Source organism: Rhodamnia argentea, chromosome 3 (genome assembly GCF_020921035.1).
Source record: "Rhodamnia argentea isolate NSW1041297 chromosome 3, ASM2092103v1, whole genome shotgun sequence".
Taxonomy (NCBI): Eukaryota; Viridiplantae; Streptophyta; class Magnoliopsida; order Myrtales; family Myrtaceae; genus Rhodamnia; species Rhodamnia argentea.
The window spans coordinates 34,417,335-34,431,439 of NC_063152.1; the positions used below are offsets into that span (position 1 = coordinate 34,417,335).

The window sequence follows — 14,105 nt, forward strand, 5'->3', positions numbered from 1 at the left end:
ATTCTCTAATTGACTGATGTTGATCTACGGTCCCCAACTCCCATTTGCGCTTTGCCGTTTGCCATTCGCTGGTTGATCATCAGTCTATGGATCTCTACCGCAAATCGTAAAAATTTTATGTTGTTATCAAATAATAAAATAAATTTTTTATATCGTTATCAAACACGTGTTTCTGCTCAAAAACTCGTCAAGATAATAAAAATTCAAAAAATTATTCATGATCAGAAATAGAGCGCGGGAAGAGAATCGTTGTCATTTGTGCCTTTAATGGCCCGACCCGGGCACGCACCGTTTCCTGGATTCCACGGGCATTTTCGTAATTGACCGCCGAGGGAAGGGCATCAATTTTGTAGATTCAAAAACGGCAATTGGGAGTAACGCTACACGTTTACCATCCTAGATCAGAGCGATTAATTAAGACTTAATTAATTGAACGAGGTTGCGTCGTAGGAAGGAATTAAAGATGTGGCCCGTGACCAGTGGACGTCTCCAACTTTCCCCCCTCCTCTTGGGCCTCAAAATCGATCCTCATTGGCCGCGATCACGTAAGCGCTTACGACATCTCGCGCTTAGAAACGATCCTCTAGTGTTTAACCAAGAATTTAAGAAAAAAAAAACCAAGAATAAAAAAAAATTAAAATAAAACATGACATAGTACTTAAGTACATTATTCTTAGGGTCGGATCTTCTTAAAGGAAAAGTCAACCTTTGACCATTTCTATTAGGAAAACCTTCATAAGCCACATCTTCCAACGAGTTGATGCGCGCAGACAGTGTAACGTACGACTTCAAAGATCTCTCCAGAATTATTTGAGCTCCTTTTGAATTTTCGTTCAAAGGTCTTTCTCAACTCTCATCAAGCACAGTGCCTGGTCAATGATCACTATCGGATCAATTACATCCCAAAACCATATAATTCATCTTTAATCAATGGTTAGAATGACATTAGATCCCGACAAAATCAGCTCGACAGAAGAGATTGGATAACATTAATCGGGCTCTCTAAAAGGCTTCAAGACGTACATGCTTACATTCGATACGTAAAATTAAATCCTTTTTTTTTTCACTTTATCACAGATTACATTAAATTAATGGAATTTCTCATGTAAATATATATAACATATGATTCAATGATATCCGATTGGAGCAGGGGCCTCCTTCAGCTCATGTCCTTGGCATTGTATGTCCTGCAAAAATTTCATTGGCAAAAATCTTCTGTAAGTACCCAGAACAACAATTTCATCAGAATTCTGATGCGATATGATGTGATGTGCAACAGTGCGGGATCGGGTGGACGATTATTTTCCACGTGCCAATGCTTTGTAATTGATGGCGTTATATCACGTCAATGGGACGCGTGGTAACCGCGAAATATGTTGCCTCGACTTATGGTCACTTCACGTGTTTAGACCCTAGAGTAGATCTTTTGCAACAATGTGCCGGGACTTAACCTAGGCTGCTTGTCGGAAATCATGCTATGCACATGTCCAAGAACACGCGAATTGAACAAGTTTAGGTTCGTACCGATGCATAGTGGTTAAGGTCCCTGTGATGAGCCTCGTCGGCTCGGATCACCACGATCACGTCCCTCAGCGTCGAGTCCGGAGGCAGCCTCCAGTAATCGATGGCGATCGCGGGCGCCGGCCTGTTCTCGAAACTGCCGTTGTCCAAGTCCTTGAGGAACTCGGTGTAGGAGATCACCGCCTCTTCCTCCAGGTACCCAACGATCCTGTGCGCCAGCTTCGGAGAGACCACGTAGGCCACGAAGTAGGCGTTGAAGAAGGCGCCCTGGACGGCGAACACGATCGCCCGCTCGTACCACGCGGGCTGCGCGATCTCGCAGAAGGTCATGAGGTGCATCCGCTCGTTCTCCGCCTCCTCCAGGAGCGCCTTGATCCACCCGCCGCTGTGCTCGAACCGCCGGAGGGACTTGCAGTGCAGGAGCATCCCGCCGACCATGCCCGGCACGGCCGCCACCGTCTCCAGCAGCATCGCGTGGCACATGTGCCGCCTCTGCAGAAGATCGCATTCACTCAGAATTAGGACTAAGTACTGATAGAGAGTTTCATTTGGGATTTCAGTCAAGTGAACGAGCATCGATCCGAGCAGTTTGATCTAGAATCGCCAGAACTCATGACGGGTTCGCCGGGTTTACACGTCCCGTGTTCGAATTTGTTCTGAAAATTTCCTAAGCAGTCGGAGTCTGGAAGGCAGAGCAAGAAGTGCTAACCTGAAAGAAGAGCCCAACGGGGATTTTGAGAGTCTGAACAGTCCAGTAAGCAAACTTGTCCATCATGTTGTTTGGTTTATGGTGCTTCTCCACATCGATGGAAACATCCGCCGTGTAAGCCTCCCAAGGCTATATCCACGAGAAGAAGAAGGAAGAAAAACAGATAAGTCAACGCGTTGACCAAGGTAAGATCTAGAACACAGAAATCTGACCAACCACACAAAGTTGCATCAATCTGTGTTTGTGTGCCTACCCTGAAGCAGTTCCATTTCCAGGCCGAGCCGTCCTCTTTGGTGATCTTAGGTGGAGCGATCCCCCAGTAGCTAGAGATGGCCTTGCTGCTCTCGCCCTTCTCCTCCTGCGCGGCATCAGTGGCCTGAGTGCTCTTGTATCGGACCCCACCGACCGAACCCACGTGCCTCAAGTTAGCCGACGTCTCGGCCACCAGACCCCGGCAGGCCGATGTCGAGAGGACCCGCTGGCTGAGCTGCCGGAGCAGCAGGCCGGACATCTTGGTTGCGGCGACGGGGTTCATCAGGTGTAGGACTTTAGAGATGTTGAAGATGGTTTGTCGTGCGTGGAAACGTTTGTGTTGTTCTTTCTGGGGTAGGTCTGAGTCGTCTGACTATGAATTCCACGGTTCATGGAAGGGATGTATTTATACTTGGAGGCCATCTGCAGATGTTAAATTATGGCTCTGATTGCGGTGTTTGTACCTGCGAAAGTCGAAGGAAAGAGTAGAAATTTGACCAAATAATTCAGGTTGAATAGTTCGAAGTCCTGGTTTGACACGAAACCAGCAAAGTTTTTTGGGACCTTTGTGTTGACTGGTAGGGAGAGTTGACCTTCGGAGAATCGTGCATTCTTGAGGAGAAAAGTAAGGGAGTGCTTTATTATTTGCTAATTTGCAACCGCAATTAGAACACGTGAGTGACTGCTTCGTTGGTGGCATGATGTCATAATTCACTTGAGCCTTCCTTTTTAACTTAGGATAATGTATAGTTTAAAATATGTCCGTCGGGAAATTTTTTAACACTAAGTTTTGGTCCGGCACTTCTCATCGCTCTTCAAAACTCGTGTTTTTCCCTTTCTATCTGTATGTCTTTTGTGATTGGGTGATTTTTCACATATATTGTACTTCTCTCAAGGTATCGGCATAGATCGATCAAATCCAAATCAAGTCAATTCTCCTACTTATTAGGATGTTGTACCTCTAAGTTGATCATAGACAAGGAGAGAGAAGTTGGCATAATATATTTCAAGTGAAAATATGATCAACGTGTCTCTAGCATTTTCTCTTGGGCCCGAATTTACCAAATTTTAAAGGAGAATGATCTCCGTTCAAATATGTCCGATATCGCTTAATAATGTGTTTTATATGCTTTTCATATACATGTAATCAATCACTAACTATAAGCTTAAGCTTTTGATTAGGACATTCCAACAATCTCGAATTAGTATTGAAGACGCAATTTGAGCACCTGATTGATTAGGTAGTGATCGTCATTTCTTCGTATTTGAATATACCCAAGAGGACATGTGAGGAAGCTTCGAGGAGGGCAAACGGCTTCGTCGGCTTTTATAAGAAGACGGTCATCGAGACAATTATGACTTTTCCATAAGCTAGTGTGAACATCATAAGCTTGGAATCTTTTTAGGGCTTCCCATTACTTGGAGGGGGCGGAATGGAAATCAGAAACGACGTCCTGTATATGAAAAGACATGAGCTTCTCAACAGACAGACAGAGGGCAGTAGCAATTACCAAGAAGCTATTTCGTTCACAACTCAGTTGACTGCTTCCATAGATTTCTTGACAAAATTGGCCTCTCCCCACGAAAATGACCTAATTTGTTGTCCAAACCCGTTCATAACATCAATTTTACACAGAAATTCTCAAGCTCGTAGAGTTGGAGGTGCTGGGCATAAGTCGTGTAAGAATATTGCCCGAGTTCAAGCCCCGCCCATTTTCCCCTCGGCCTACTTGCTCGGTGACACCGACCTGGTGGTCACCTCTCGGTGGCACCATTACGGACCCAATGTTTTCCATGGTTCATGTTCAGTCTAGTCTTATAGATATACGGCACTCATGGAAGTGATTTGACGACACTGCGATAAAGCACGATACAATTGGAAACCTTTTTAACACAAGCCCTTCAAGAGAACGTGTACACCAAAGACCCATTTGTAGGGTGACGTCAGATCTTCCAATTTATGCATATGAGCTCTCCTAAAGTACCCAAATTCAAAAATGTCAATTTCCACTCGAAGTTTCGAATTCGAGCCGAATTGATCTAGGAAAACTCCACCCGTTCCCAATGAACAATGAACAAATTGGGGATTATTCAATGGATAGTCTAGAGGGTTGAATTGAAGATTAGTAGAACAGAGCCAGGAATCGCAAAAGTCAGCTGGACAGCATCATTGTTTTCAAAAATAATGGGACGGCCTTTCTTTTAGGGCAGAGCAAAGGGCCCGTGTGAATGAGCTTTGGGGACGATGTGCTCCTCCGTTCGCCGCTTCCGCGTGGGCTAGTCGAAGATCCATACAAGGAAAGTTCTCCCCTCTCGTCTACTTCAATGGCGTGGAGCAATTAACAATTCTAGCAGACCAAATTACTCATCAATTCAAATTTTTTAGTATGATAGGTTTGACTGAATATGTGCGGATTTTGATTTGGACTCCTTCTTTATGATTTCCCCCTCGGTAAATATATCGGTCTGTTTGTCGCATGTCAATGCACGTGCACATGTGAGTAAAGTCCCTATGCTAGTCTCTACGTGCATCTCCGACAAAAAATAAAAATAAAAATAAAATCACGATAGGAAGTCTTGGCCGTCGATCACGGGCCCTTAGAAGTGTTTCCGCACGCGATAATCGTGCTCGGCCGGCTCTTGATTGGATTTTCTTTTTCTTTTCTTTTTTTTCCAATTCTGTTCCACAAAAGCAAAACTAGCAAGACTTTATATGATGTTGAAAAGGTGGCTTCAGGAGAATGGAAGGTGTGAATCGTGTGATGGTCCGTACTGATGAGTGATGTTAGCAGCGGCAGCAGCTGGGCATTCTCTTCTCCGAGCCATGTTGCAGAATCTTGCTTAGAAAAATTAAGAAAGATGAAAGAAGGGAATCCCCATCACGTATTAATTTTACCTGGGTTTTACAAAGTTCTTGCTTGTATAGCATCTCTCTTGTACCCAACTAGGGTATGTGGGATTCTTGATTACGTTAGGATAAGGAAGGAGGTGAATCAGCAAAAGTACAATGCAAACACCTGCTTATGCTCTCTCTCCCTTGTCTCTCTCTCTCTCGCAACACGCGGCCGTGCGTGCATCGTGCACACACGAGCGCGCGACTAGTCCTAACATATAATAACCGTTCGATGCGAACGGGTTTGTAATGCTTTGTCGCCATCAGCAGAAAGAAAGAAACGAAAATCTAATATGACGAGAATCTTGAACTTCCCTAATGAGACATGGTAATTTGACAAGAGCTCCCCGTTAACTTCTTCAAGATTCAATTCGAGCTCTTTTTTATCTATCACGTGTCGAATAAACGTTACGTGAAAAAAAAAAGATGGGATAGATGTCGTAGAATTAGTACTATTCTGTCAGATTAATTTGCAAAATACTGGTTCATGGACGCAATCATGTACGAGCTCGTTACTGTATCTTTGTGTTGCACAAATGAATTTTTTTGAATTGTTTTTAATCTCTTGTTAAATAATTGGCCGCCATTTTAATTACCTCCAGATGTAATAAAAGTCAAACAGATCATGCCAAGCCAGGACTTGTCAAAGTGACGAAAAGCGAATGAGGCCAAGCTTGAAACCCTAAATATCTTCTCGTTTGTAGTTGTCAATTACGTCAAGCTTCGTAGCTTACGCTACCGCACCTCATCGACAAGAATATTCCATTTTTTTAACATGAATTTTCACTGTAGAAAAACATTATTGTAAAAAAAAATTTCCATGCAGTTTTTTTTTTTCATATTTTATTGATGGCATTGACATGCAGGAAGCTTTTGCAGGCTCCTCCAATCCTGGAGTTTTTACTGGCTTACCAAGATTCACATGCGCCATTTTTTTCGGTCCATGAACCACGACGTGGATAGTCTCCGTGCCATAGAAAAGAAAAGAGACAGATTAAATTAAAGCTCGGATAGAATAAGTGAATGAGAAAATAATTGATTAACTTTTCAATCGGTCTGTATGAGCAGAAGAAAATCAAACGGAAGTGAAGATAAGCAACGACAATTTAATTCGAATCGCTAGAAATAGTCCAAAGGGTTCTTATTACGTGCACTCTGTCGATCGAATCGTTTAGCTCGCGAAATCATTCATTTCTCTTTCCCATCGATCACGAACATAGCTAAAGTTCCTTCAAATCAATGTTTCATGTGGCTAAATCAACCGTATCCAAGAATTTCAGTTTCCTTTTTCCAGCAGCGAAGTTTGAATTAGATAAGTTCCTTGAATTTCCGGTGATGGGCTCGAGAGAAGATGACGGTGGTGGGTCAGTGAGAGAGAGAGAGAGAGAGAGAGAGAGTGATGGATGATTGGCGGAGATTCTCTGTCACTGGTAGAGATACCCCGCCCTTGTTTGACTTGTTTAGATACTATCGGGCCTGTGGTTCGTGAGCGAGAGCTACAAGGAACGGAAAACGCACACACGACCCTCTGTAAATCCGCACTCAGGAAGATCGGTGATCCCTTGTAAATCCATTGCGTGATTCATCAGTTCAGCAGGCCATATAACTGAAACACTCTGGTGTCTTGTGTCTTCCTCCTCCTCCTGCTCCATCTTCTTCTTCTGCATCGTCGTTCTTGAATGGCCGCTGGTTCTTCTCTAACGCGGTGTCCTCCGTTGGGGTTCGGAGCGAAGTACTACCATGTGTCTGCGGATGGAGGAAGCTGTGTGAGGCAGAGCAGCTTCTTTGGAGGCCAAGCTGTGCTCAATCAGGGCGTTGGGTATTCGGTCATTCTTGGGTTCGGTGCATTTTTGCTGTCTTCACCTCTTTCCTGGTACTTTGTTCAGCTCATTCACTCTTTTCCTCCTGCGTAGACTGCTTGTTCGGTTCGTTCTGGCCTCTGTTTTTGCTCGTTTCAATCTATGGATCATGGTATTTTTGGTATGGAAGAAAGCATTTCTCTTCACTGATGTTGACGTTGTTTCAGTCTTGACTATTTATTTACTAATACTGTGCCATAGAGAGCTTTACGGCTTTTTTTTCCTTTGGTTGCCGGACTAGTCTTTTTATGCGGCACTAGTTGATGATTTCCTGATATTCGTGATGAGGTTTTCGTTAACTTCAGATGGTTATGATCCATTGTTGTCATTGGATTCTTGATTTAAGGACCTTGAGTTGATCTTTTTGAAGAACTTGTTGCTCGCTCCAACGTGGAATTGTTGCTATCTGCTGATAACCTCAGTCTCTTTGGGAGAGTCTGGAATCTGCAGTGTCCCTCTCTGATCACTGACTTGATGATCGAGCGGGGTCTTAGATGTATCACATGCTTTCTCTTTTGTGGTTATTTTCTTGTCGAACTTCTTTCCGAGATTGCATGGGTTATCATCATTAGGAGTCGAGAGGACTGGGCTCTTGAACACTCGGTTAGCGCCACGAACAACTATAATTCATACAAAAGTATCAGAGAGAGCAGACATTCTCATGTTCGAGAGAAAAATGGACACTCATAATTTTCTTTGCTATCTCATTGGAACATTGTATTCCTACATCTCTAGCATCCCAGACTGGCACTAGGTGATCGTTCTTTTTCTTACAGAATCGAGTAGAGAACCTTAATGGTGATTCTGATTGCCGATTTGTAATTTTCTCTGATGCCAGGTCTGGCTGGAGAAGCGTTATGTCGGGTCGCGCCACACTTCTGAATGGTTCAACACTGCAGGAAGGAATGTCAAAACTGGACTAATAGCTAGTGTCATCGTTTCTCAGGTACTTCTTCTGCACTGTTTGTTATGCTGCTTAGACAGAATTGCAGCTCAAGCAACTTATATTTCTCGGATTGATTGAACTCTTGAAGTGGACGTGGGCCGCTACAATCTTGCAAAGCTCAAATGTCGCCTGGGAATACGGAGTTAGTGGGCCGTTCTGGTATGCGAGCGGTGCTACGATCCAGGTACGCGCAACTTCCATTCCATCTGATTGCTCATCCTTGTGTATTGACTTTAATTTCCGAGAGAAAATCGACACTGAGAGCTTTCATGGCTGAGTCGCCAAATGCTTTTGAACAGGTACTCTTGTTCGGTATAATGGCTATAGAGATCAAAAGAAAAGCTCCTCATGCTCACACTGTCTGCGAAATCGTGAGAGCTCGGTATGTATGACCTGGCCCAAGATATTACACTTTTGCTGTTTGGTTTAACTTGTGTGGCAAGAAATTCTCTTATGCTAATTGAGTAAGCTTGAATTTCAGTTGGGGAACTGCTGCGCATATCGTTTTCCTCGTCTTCTGCTTCATGACGAACATAATCGTCACTGCAATGTTGCTTCTCGGCGGCTCTGCTGTCGTAAATGCTCTGACTGGAGTGAACATATATGCCGCTAGCTTCTTGATCCCCCTCGGAGTGATTGTCTACACTTTGGCTGGAGGCCTAAAGGCCACCTTCTTGGCGAGCTACATACATTCTGTTATAGGTATTTCGCCACTTCGTAGTTTTCCCTGTAAGCTCTACTGATTTGGAATGGAAGCACTAATTGGCCGGTGTTTTCGCTCATAGTGCACCTGGTTTTAGTAATCTTCGTCTACTTGGTATACACGGCAAGCAACGAGCTCGGTAGCCCGAGCGTCGTTTACAGTCATCTCTTGGAGGTAGTGAGCAAATCAAGATCATGTCAGGAGCCAATTTCCCACAGCGGGCAATCTTGCGGTCCTGTTAGTGGGAACTACGATGGATCTTATTTGACAATGTTAAGCTCTGGAGGGCTCGTGTTCGGTATTATCAACATTGTCGGCAACTTTGGTACCGTCTTTGTCGACAATGTAAGTTCAGCTACTGAGAATGATCTGTTCGCCCGTAAGGAAGCATAGGTTTTCCCTTAGCGTTAATCGCGATGTCCCTGTTTTGACTGAAACATTGCAGGGATACTGGGTGAGCGCCATAGCTGCAAGACCCTCATCAACACACAAGGGCTATTTGTTAGGCGGACTAGTGTGGTTTGCTGTGCCGTTCTCACTGGCCACGTCCCTCGGTCTAGGAGCGCTTGCGCTTGATTTGCCGATTACAGCGAGCGAAGCAAGCCATGGACTTGTTCCTCCAGCTACAGCTATTGCCTTGATGGGGAAAGGAGGAGCAATCCTCCTCCTCACTATGCTCTTCATGTAAGTTCTGCATCTGTCTATACTACAGTAAGAGAGAAAAATTAAACGGGGCGCTTTTATCATTTGATTCACAGTTGTTGCCTTGTCGGGCAGAAAAATGGTACATGGGCATCGAATTTAGATCAAATAGAGAACTTAGAATTGCTCCTTTCTTATGTGTCAGGGCCGTGACGTCCGCCGGTTCCTCCGAACTAATAGCGGTGTCTTCATTGTGCACATATGACATCTACCGTACTTACATCAATCCAAACGCGAGCGGAAAGAAAATCCTCCAAGTTTCAAGGAGCATCATCCTTGGGTTCGGGTGCTTCATGGGAGTGCTCGCCGTGATCTTGAACAAGGCCGGAGTCTCGCTTGGCTGGATGTACCTCGCGATGGGAGTGATCGTCGGCTCGGCTGTCATCCCCATCGGGTTCATGCTCCTCTGGAGGAAGGCAAACGCGTTTGGCGCGATTCTCGGGACCATCTGCGGGTGCATCCTGGGAATCGTAACTTGGTTGGTGGTCGCGAGCGTTGAGTATGGCCGGGTGAATCTGGACACCACTGGGAGGAATGCGCCGATGCTCGCGGGGAATCTCGTCTCGATCCTTACTGGTGGGGCCATCCATGCCATCTGCAGCTTACTGTGGCCTCAAAACTATGATTGGGAAACCACCAAGGAGATCACCATGGTTGAAAAGGATAAGACTGAGCTGCCGTCGGAGGAGTTCAAGGAAGAGAAGCTGATGAGGGCCAAGGCATGGATCGTGAGATGGGGCATCGGGTTCACTCTCCTCATCGTCGTGTTGTGGCCGGTTCTCTCGCTCCCAGCAAGTAAGTTGAATTCCTAAGGCCTTATACTTGCCTGACATATTGCACGCTACATCTTATCTCTGCTTTTTCTGAAACTTAACCTGTTGCTTGGCTTGTTTGCAGGGGACTTCAGTAAAGGGTACTTTACATTCTGGGCGGTCATTGCGATAGCGTGGGGAACCATCGGGTCTGCAGTTATCATCGCTCTGCCGGTGATGGAGAGCTGGCAGACTATCCAGAGTGTCTGCATCGGCATGTTCACAAATGACCGGCTAATGGAAAAGATCCAAGAACTCAACGTCAAGTTACAGGCAATCGTAACGGCGATACCCGAAGCGGAAAGATTGTATCTCCTCGAGGTGGAAAAGACCAAAAAACTGGATGCTAGTGAGCAACAAGTCTTGCCTGCTTAGCTCGCTTGATGTGAGTTGCCGATGCGAAAAACTTCAGGGGAGGAGTGAAAGTTGTGCAGAAAAATTGGATGGGTGAACTTGCTCTCTCTTGTTTGTCATGTCATGCCAATCTTTGTGTGCTTGAAGGAGCTCGCTTTGGGCAAGAAAGCAACTGGCTTGGAGGCCATAATGCGTAATTTCATCAAGTAAATGGTCCTGATTTCATCGGAATAAAATCAAAGTTGTCTATAGTCTTTGCCTACTATCATTTCATTTTTACAAGTTCACGAATTTTTCTTTTTTTGGTCTGTCCTATCTCTAATTCTCATTTCTCTAATTTTTGCTCTAGCTCTTTACTGAATGTGGAAGTCGAATCCCACCCCTATGATTCTAGGGTCTCCACTCTCAATCCCTTTACCAGCAGGCCCCTTACCTATTGTCCACTTTCAGGAATTTACAAAAAAACTTTTTGCAGCATTAGGCCCTATACAGTCAGATCACATATAAGTGCACTTGCCCTTAACAACTCACAACCATAACATATGATGTTCTCAGGAGCCTCTCTCTGAACGTAAAGACCATGAACTGCTGCCCCATATCAATTATGTAAATGCAATTTGTGAACAGAACAAACCATCCATAGGACTATAGGAGTCAAATCTTTTCCTCTTGGTCATAGTGAACCGGGTCTTTTCCTGATACCATCTCCATCCCTTGAAAGCGAAAAAGACTATTGCTTTCATACCGAGTGAATTGCGCTTTCGCCATTACCAACCCAATCACAAGCTCATTCCTGGAAGACAGCAAGATTATTCATTTCTATCCTTATCTTTAATAGCTTGCACTCCTGAGCCACGACCTACCACCTACCCGCAATCCATTAGCATCTAGCACGAACATTAAGATACATCCTCTCAAACAAGTTTCAAGTGAACACGTTGTACTTGTACACAAGGAATTGACAACCTAAGGATTCAACAACTACCCACCATCAAAGTTCTCATCATCTCCCAACAACCTTCCCGACTTCCTTCTAGCAATAAAAACATATGCAGGGTATGGGGCAACCATCGATATCATCATGTAAAGTCACTTTCCAAGCAAATACTCTCAGCTATAACCTCTGCCATTGTCAATAACACATCCCCTAATCGAATGGAACAAAGAGAGTTCGAAATCTCTTGCCCATAAAGCTATGCCTCGTTCCTAATGTCATTCTACTGGAACGACTTAACCCATTCATTCATACATGGAGTCACATTTGCTCCATCACCTGGTCTAAAACTGTGATGCTGGCAACGAGAGATTCGCCATATTCAAACATGGAGCCATCTGTCTCGCAGCATTCGCCATGTTCAAACACAGAGCTACATTTGCGCCGCCACTTTACTCTAAAATTGTGGCGTCGGCGAAATCTTTTATGTGACATTTACCATCACTAACGCTATATCCCAGGCAACACATCCATCACATTCCACAAAAAAGCTCATAGTTGCAGATTAGAAAATTCTGAATAGGCCTTCCATTTCGGAGAACTTGCTAAAGGCAAGACACCTTGAAAGGTACCAAAGAGAGAGATCACATAGTGTTCTTGATTATTGTAGGGTACGGGTTTCAAACACAGTAACAAAGAAGCCCCTAAAGGGAAGATAGAGTCACAGACATTAAGCAGAGGCAGTAGCTTCTTCCAACAGCTGCTTCACCTTTGTGATGTAATCATTCATTGCTTGCTCCGATGATTTCCCTGCCAACAAGCAAAAAGATCACTCTCAGAACTAGCAAAGAACGACATGAATCAATAAATAAATAAAAAATGGAAGTTACAAGATAAGAACTACTATTTAATGTTTCTACCTTTAACAGCCTTCCATGCATCCCACTTCGCCCGATCCCTCATGTTGAACATTCCAGGGCGACCTGCAAGTTACGTGAAAGAGGCATTAGTTATCTCGGATATGGACCAACTCGAGAAAAGCATTGGATGGTGACAAGTTGCAAATCCAAAACCCATTAGATGGGGGTGGTTACTGACTGGTGTTCACTGGTCCAACCGTGGCTTGCTTGTAAAGCCCATAGAGGATGAGCTTGCTCTCATTGGTTGTGTTCTCTGGCAAGGTCTTGGCTTTCTCAGCATATTCCTTGAAGTCCTCCTGCATAAACCAAGTAAGTCATGACCCTAACAAGGATGACACTAAAAGTACACATCGACTTCCTCAATGCTCTATAAAAGCACGCCAGAAGAGAACAACTAACAAGTCTACAAACTAGATAGGAAGAAATACGAAAACATCAATGAAATAAAGTAAAACGTTCACAGAAAACCTATCGTGTCACCAAAAAAGAAGAAGATAGAAGCGTATAATATTTTGAAGAAGAATAGTATCCTAAGCAACACATGGATTGAAGATGCCGGTGCACAAACAGCTGATAAGAGATCAGTTGCTTAAGAATGCAAATCTTGAAAGTGTAAAATGTACAGATTCATCACTGGACGAGCCTAGATACACAAGGATCATCCCACTCAACCTAGGATGTACCATGCAAAAAAGGCGATATGCGAAAAGCGTGAATCAAGCCAGTAAAATTTAATTCCATTTCCTCATTTTCTTTCCTTAAGCAAATCAGCTAATATAACTAGACAACTTAAAGCTAAAAACTACTACGCCAATTATGATTCTATCGCTTCGAAGAAAGCACAAAGAGGATTACTTCCTCTTGCATGCACATGAATAGCCAACCGGTGGAGCTCATTGAGCAGTTTCAGCAGCAGCTATCTATAATCAATCAGACAGAAGCTACGGATTCACAGATGAGAAAACATCACTAATCTGATGGTGGAAAAAACAGATACCCAGAAGAACAAAACCAGGAAAAATCAACCCACAAGTCCGTAAAAAACGAAAAAACAAAAATTTGCACATCATGGTTTTCTCATCAAGGTCGAAACATGGAGGCATGATCTATAAAAAAAAACCAAACTTCAGCTCAATAAACAACTGATCTGATGCACCCAATGAAGAAAAAGGCACAGAGAAAGAGGAAAGATCCTACCCTCTGTTCAGCACAGGTAGATCAAACACATCACAAGCCAGAGCAAGCAGATTCCAATGGCAACAGCGACAGAGCAAAGAACGATCTAATCGTATCGCCAATTTACAGAAAGGAAAAACAGAGTGAGAGATTTCCAGAAGGCTACCTTCAAACCCATCGCTTGACCAGCTTCGCTTTCTCCGGAAATCGGTTGATGTGAAGCGTAACGTGAGAGTGTCAGATATGTGGGTGGGAGAGGGAGTGGACGGTTGGCAATTAAATAGGAAAAAGACCGGGGGTGATTCTACCGTGGCAATTGCGTTT

At 44.1% G+C, this 14,105-nt stretch overlaps 3 protein-coding genes across 3 annotated transcripts; 1 reads left to right on the top strand and 2 right to left on the bottom strand.

Annotated features, from left to right (window-relative positions):
• Positions 1-1,112: 1,112 nt before the first annotated feature.
• On the bottom strand, positions 1,113-2,861 carry LOC115730242 (ubiquinol oxidase 3, mitochondrial-like). Its single transcript, XM_030660850.2, has 4 exons — positions 2,484-2,861; positions 2,231-2,359; positions 1,525-2,013; positions 1,113-1,187 (listed from the first exon to the last, which is right to left on the bottom strand). Exons 1-4 carry the CDS (start codon positions 2,763-2,765, stop codon positions 1,128-1,130), a joined length of 960 nt encoding a protein of 319 aa, XP_030516710.2. The 5' UTR covers positions 2,766-2,861; the 3' UTR covers positions 1,113-1,127.
• Positions 2,862-6,931: 4,070 nt separating this feature from the next.
• Positions 6,932-10,979, top strand: LOC115730240 (urea-proton symporter DUR3). The gene is given in 10 exon segments (XM_030660847.2): positions 6,932-7,220; positions 7,223-7,248; positions 8,073-8,180; positions 8,269-8,364; positions 8,480-8,562; positions 8,662-8,882; positions 8,966-9,228; positions 9,329-9,567; positions 9,731-10,380; positions 10,483-10,979. Coding segments are annotated over 10 exon segments (2,142 nt in total). The 5' UTR covers positions 6,932-7,054; the 3' UTR covers positions 10,773-10,979.
• Positions 10,980-12,310: 1,331 nt separating this feature from the next.
• On the bottom strand, positions 12,311-14,105 carry LOC115730243 (acyl-CoA-binding protein). Its single transcript, XM_030660851.2, has 4 exons — positions 13,948-14,105; positions 12,784-12,901; positions 12,606-12,668; positions 12,311-12,495 (listed from the first exon to the last, which is right to left on the bottom strand). Exons 1-4 carry the CDS (start codon positions 13,957-13,959, stop codon positions 12,416-12,418), a joined length of 273 nt encoding a protein of 90 aa, XP_030516711.1. The 5' UTR covers positions 13,960-14,105; the 3' UTR covers positions 12,311-12,415.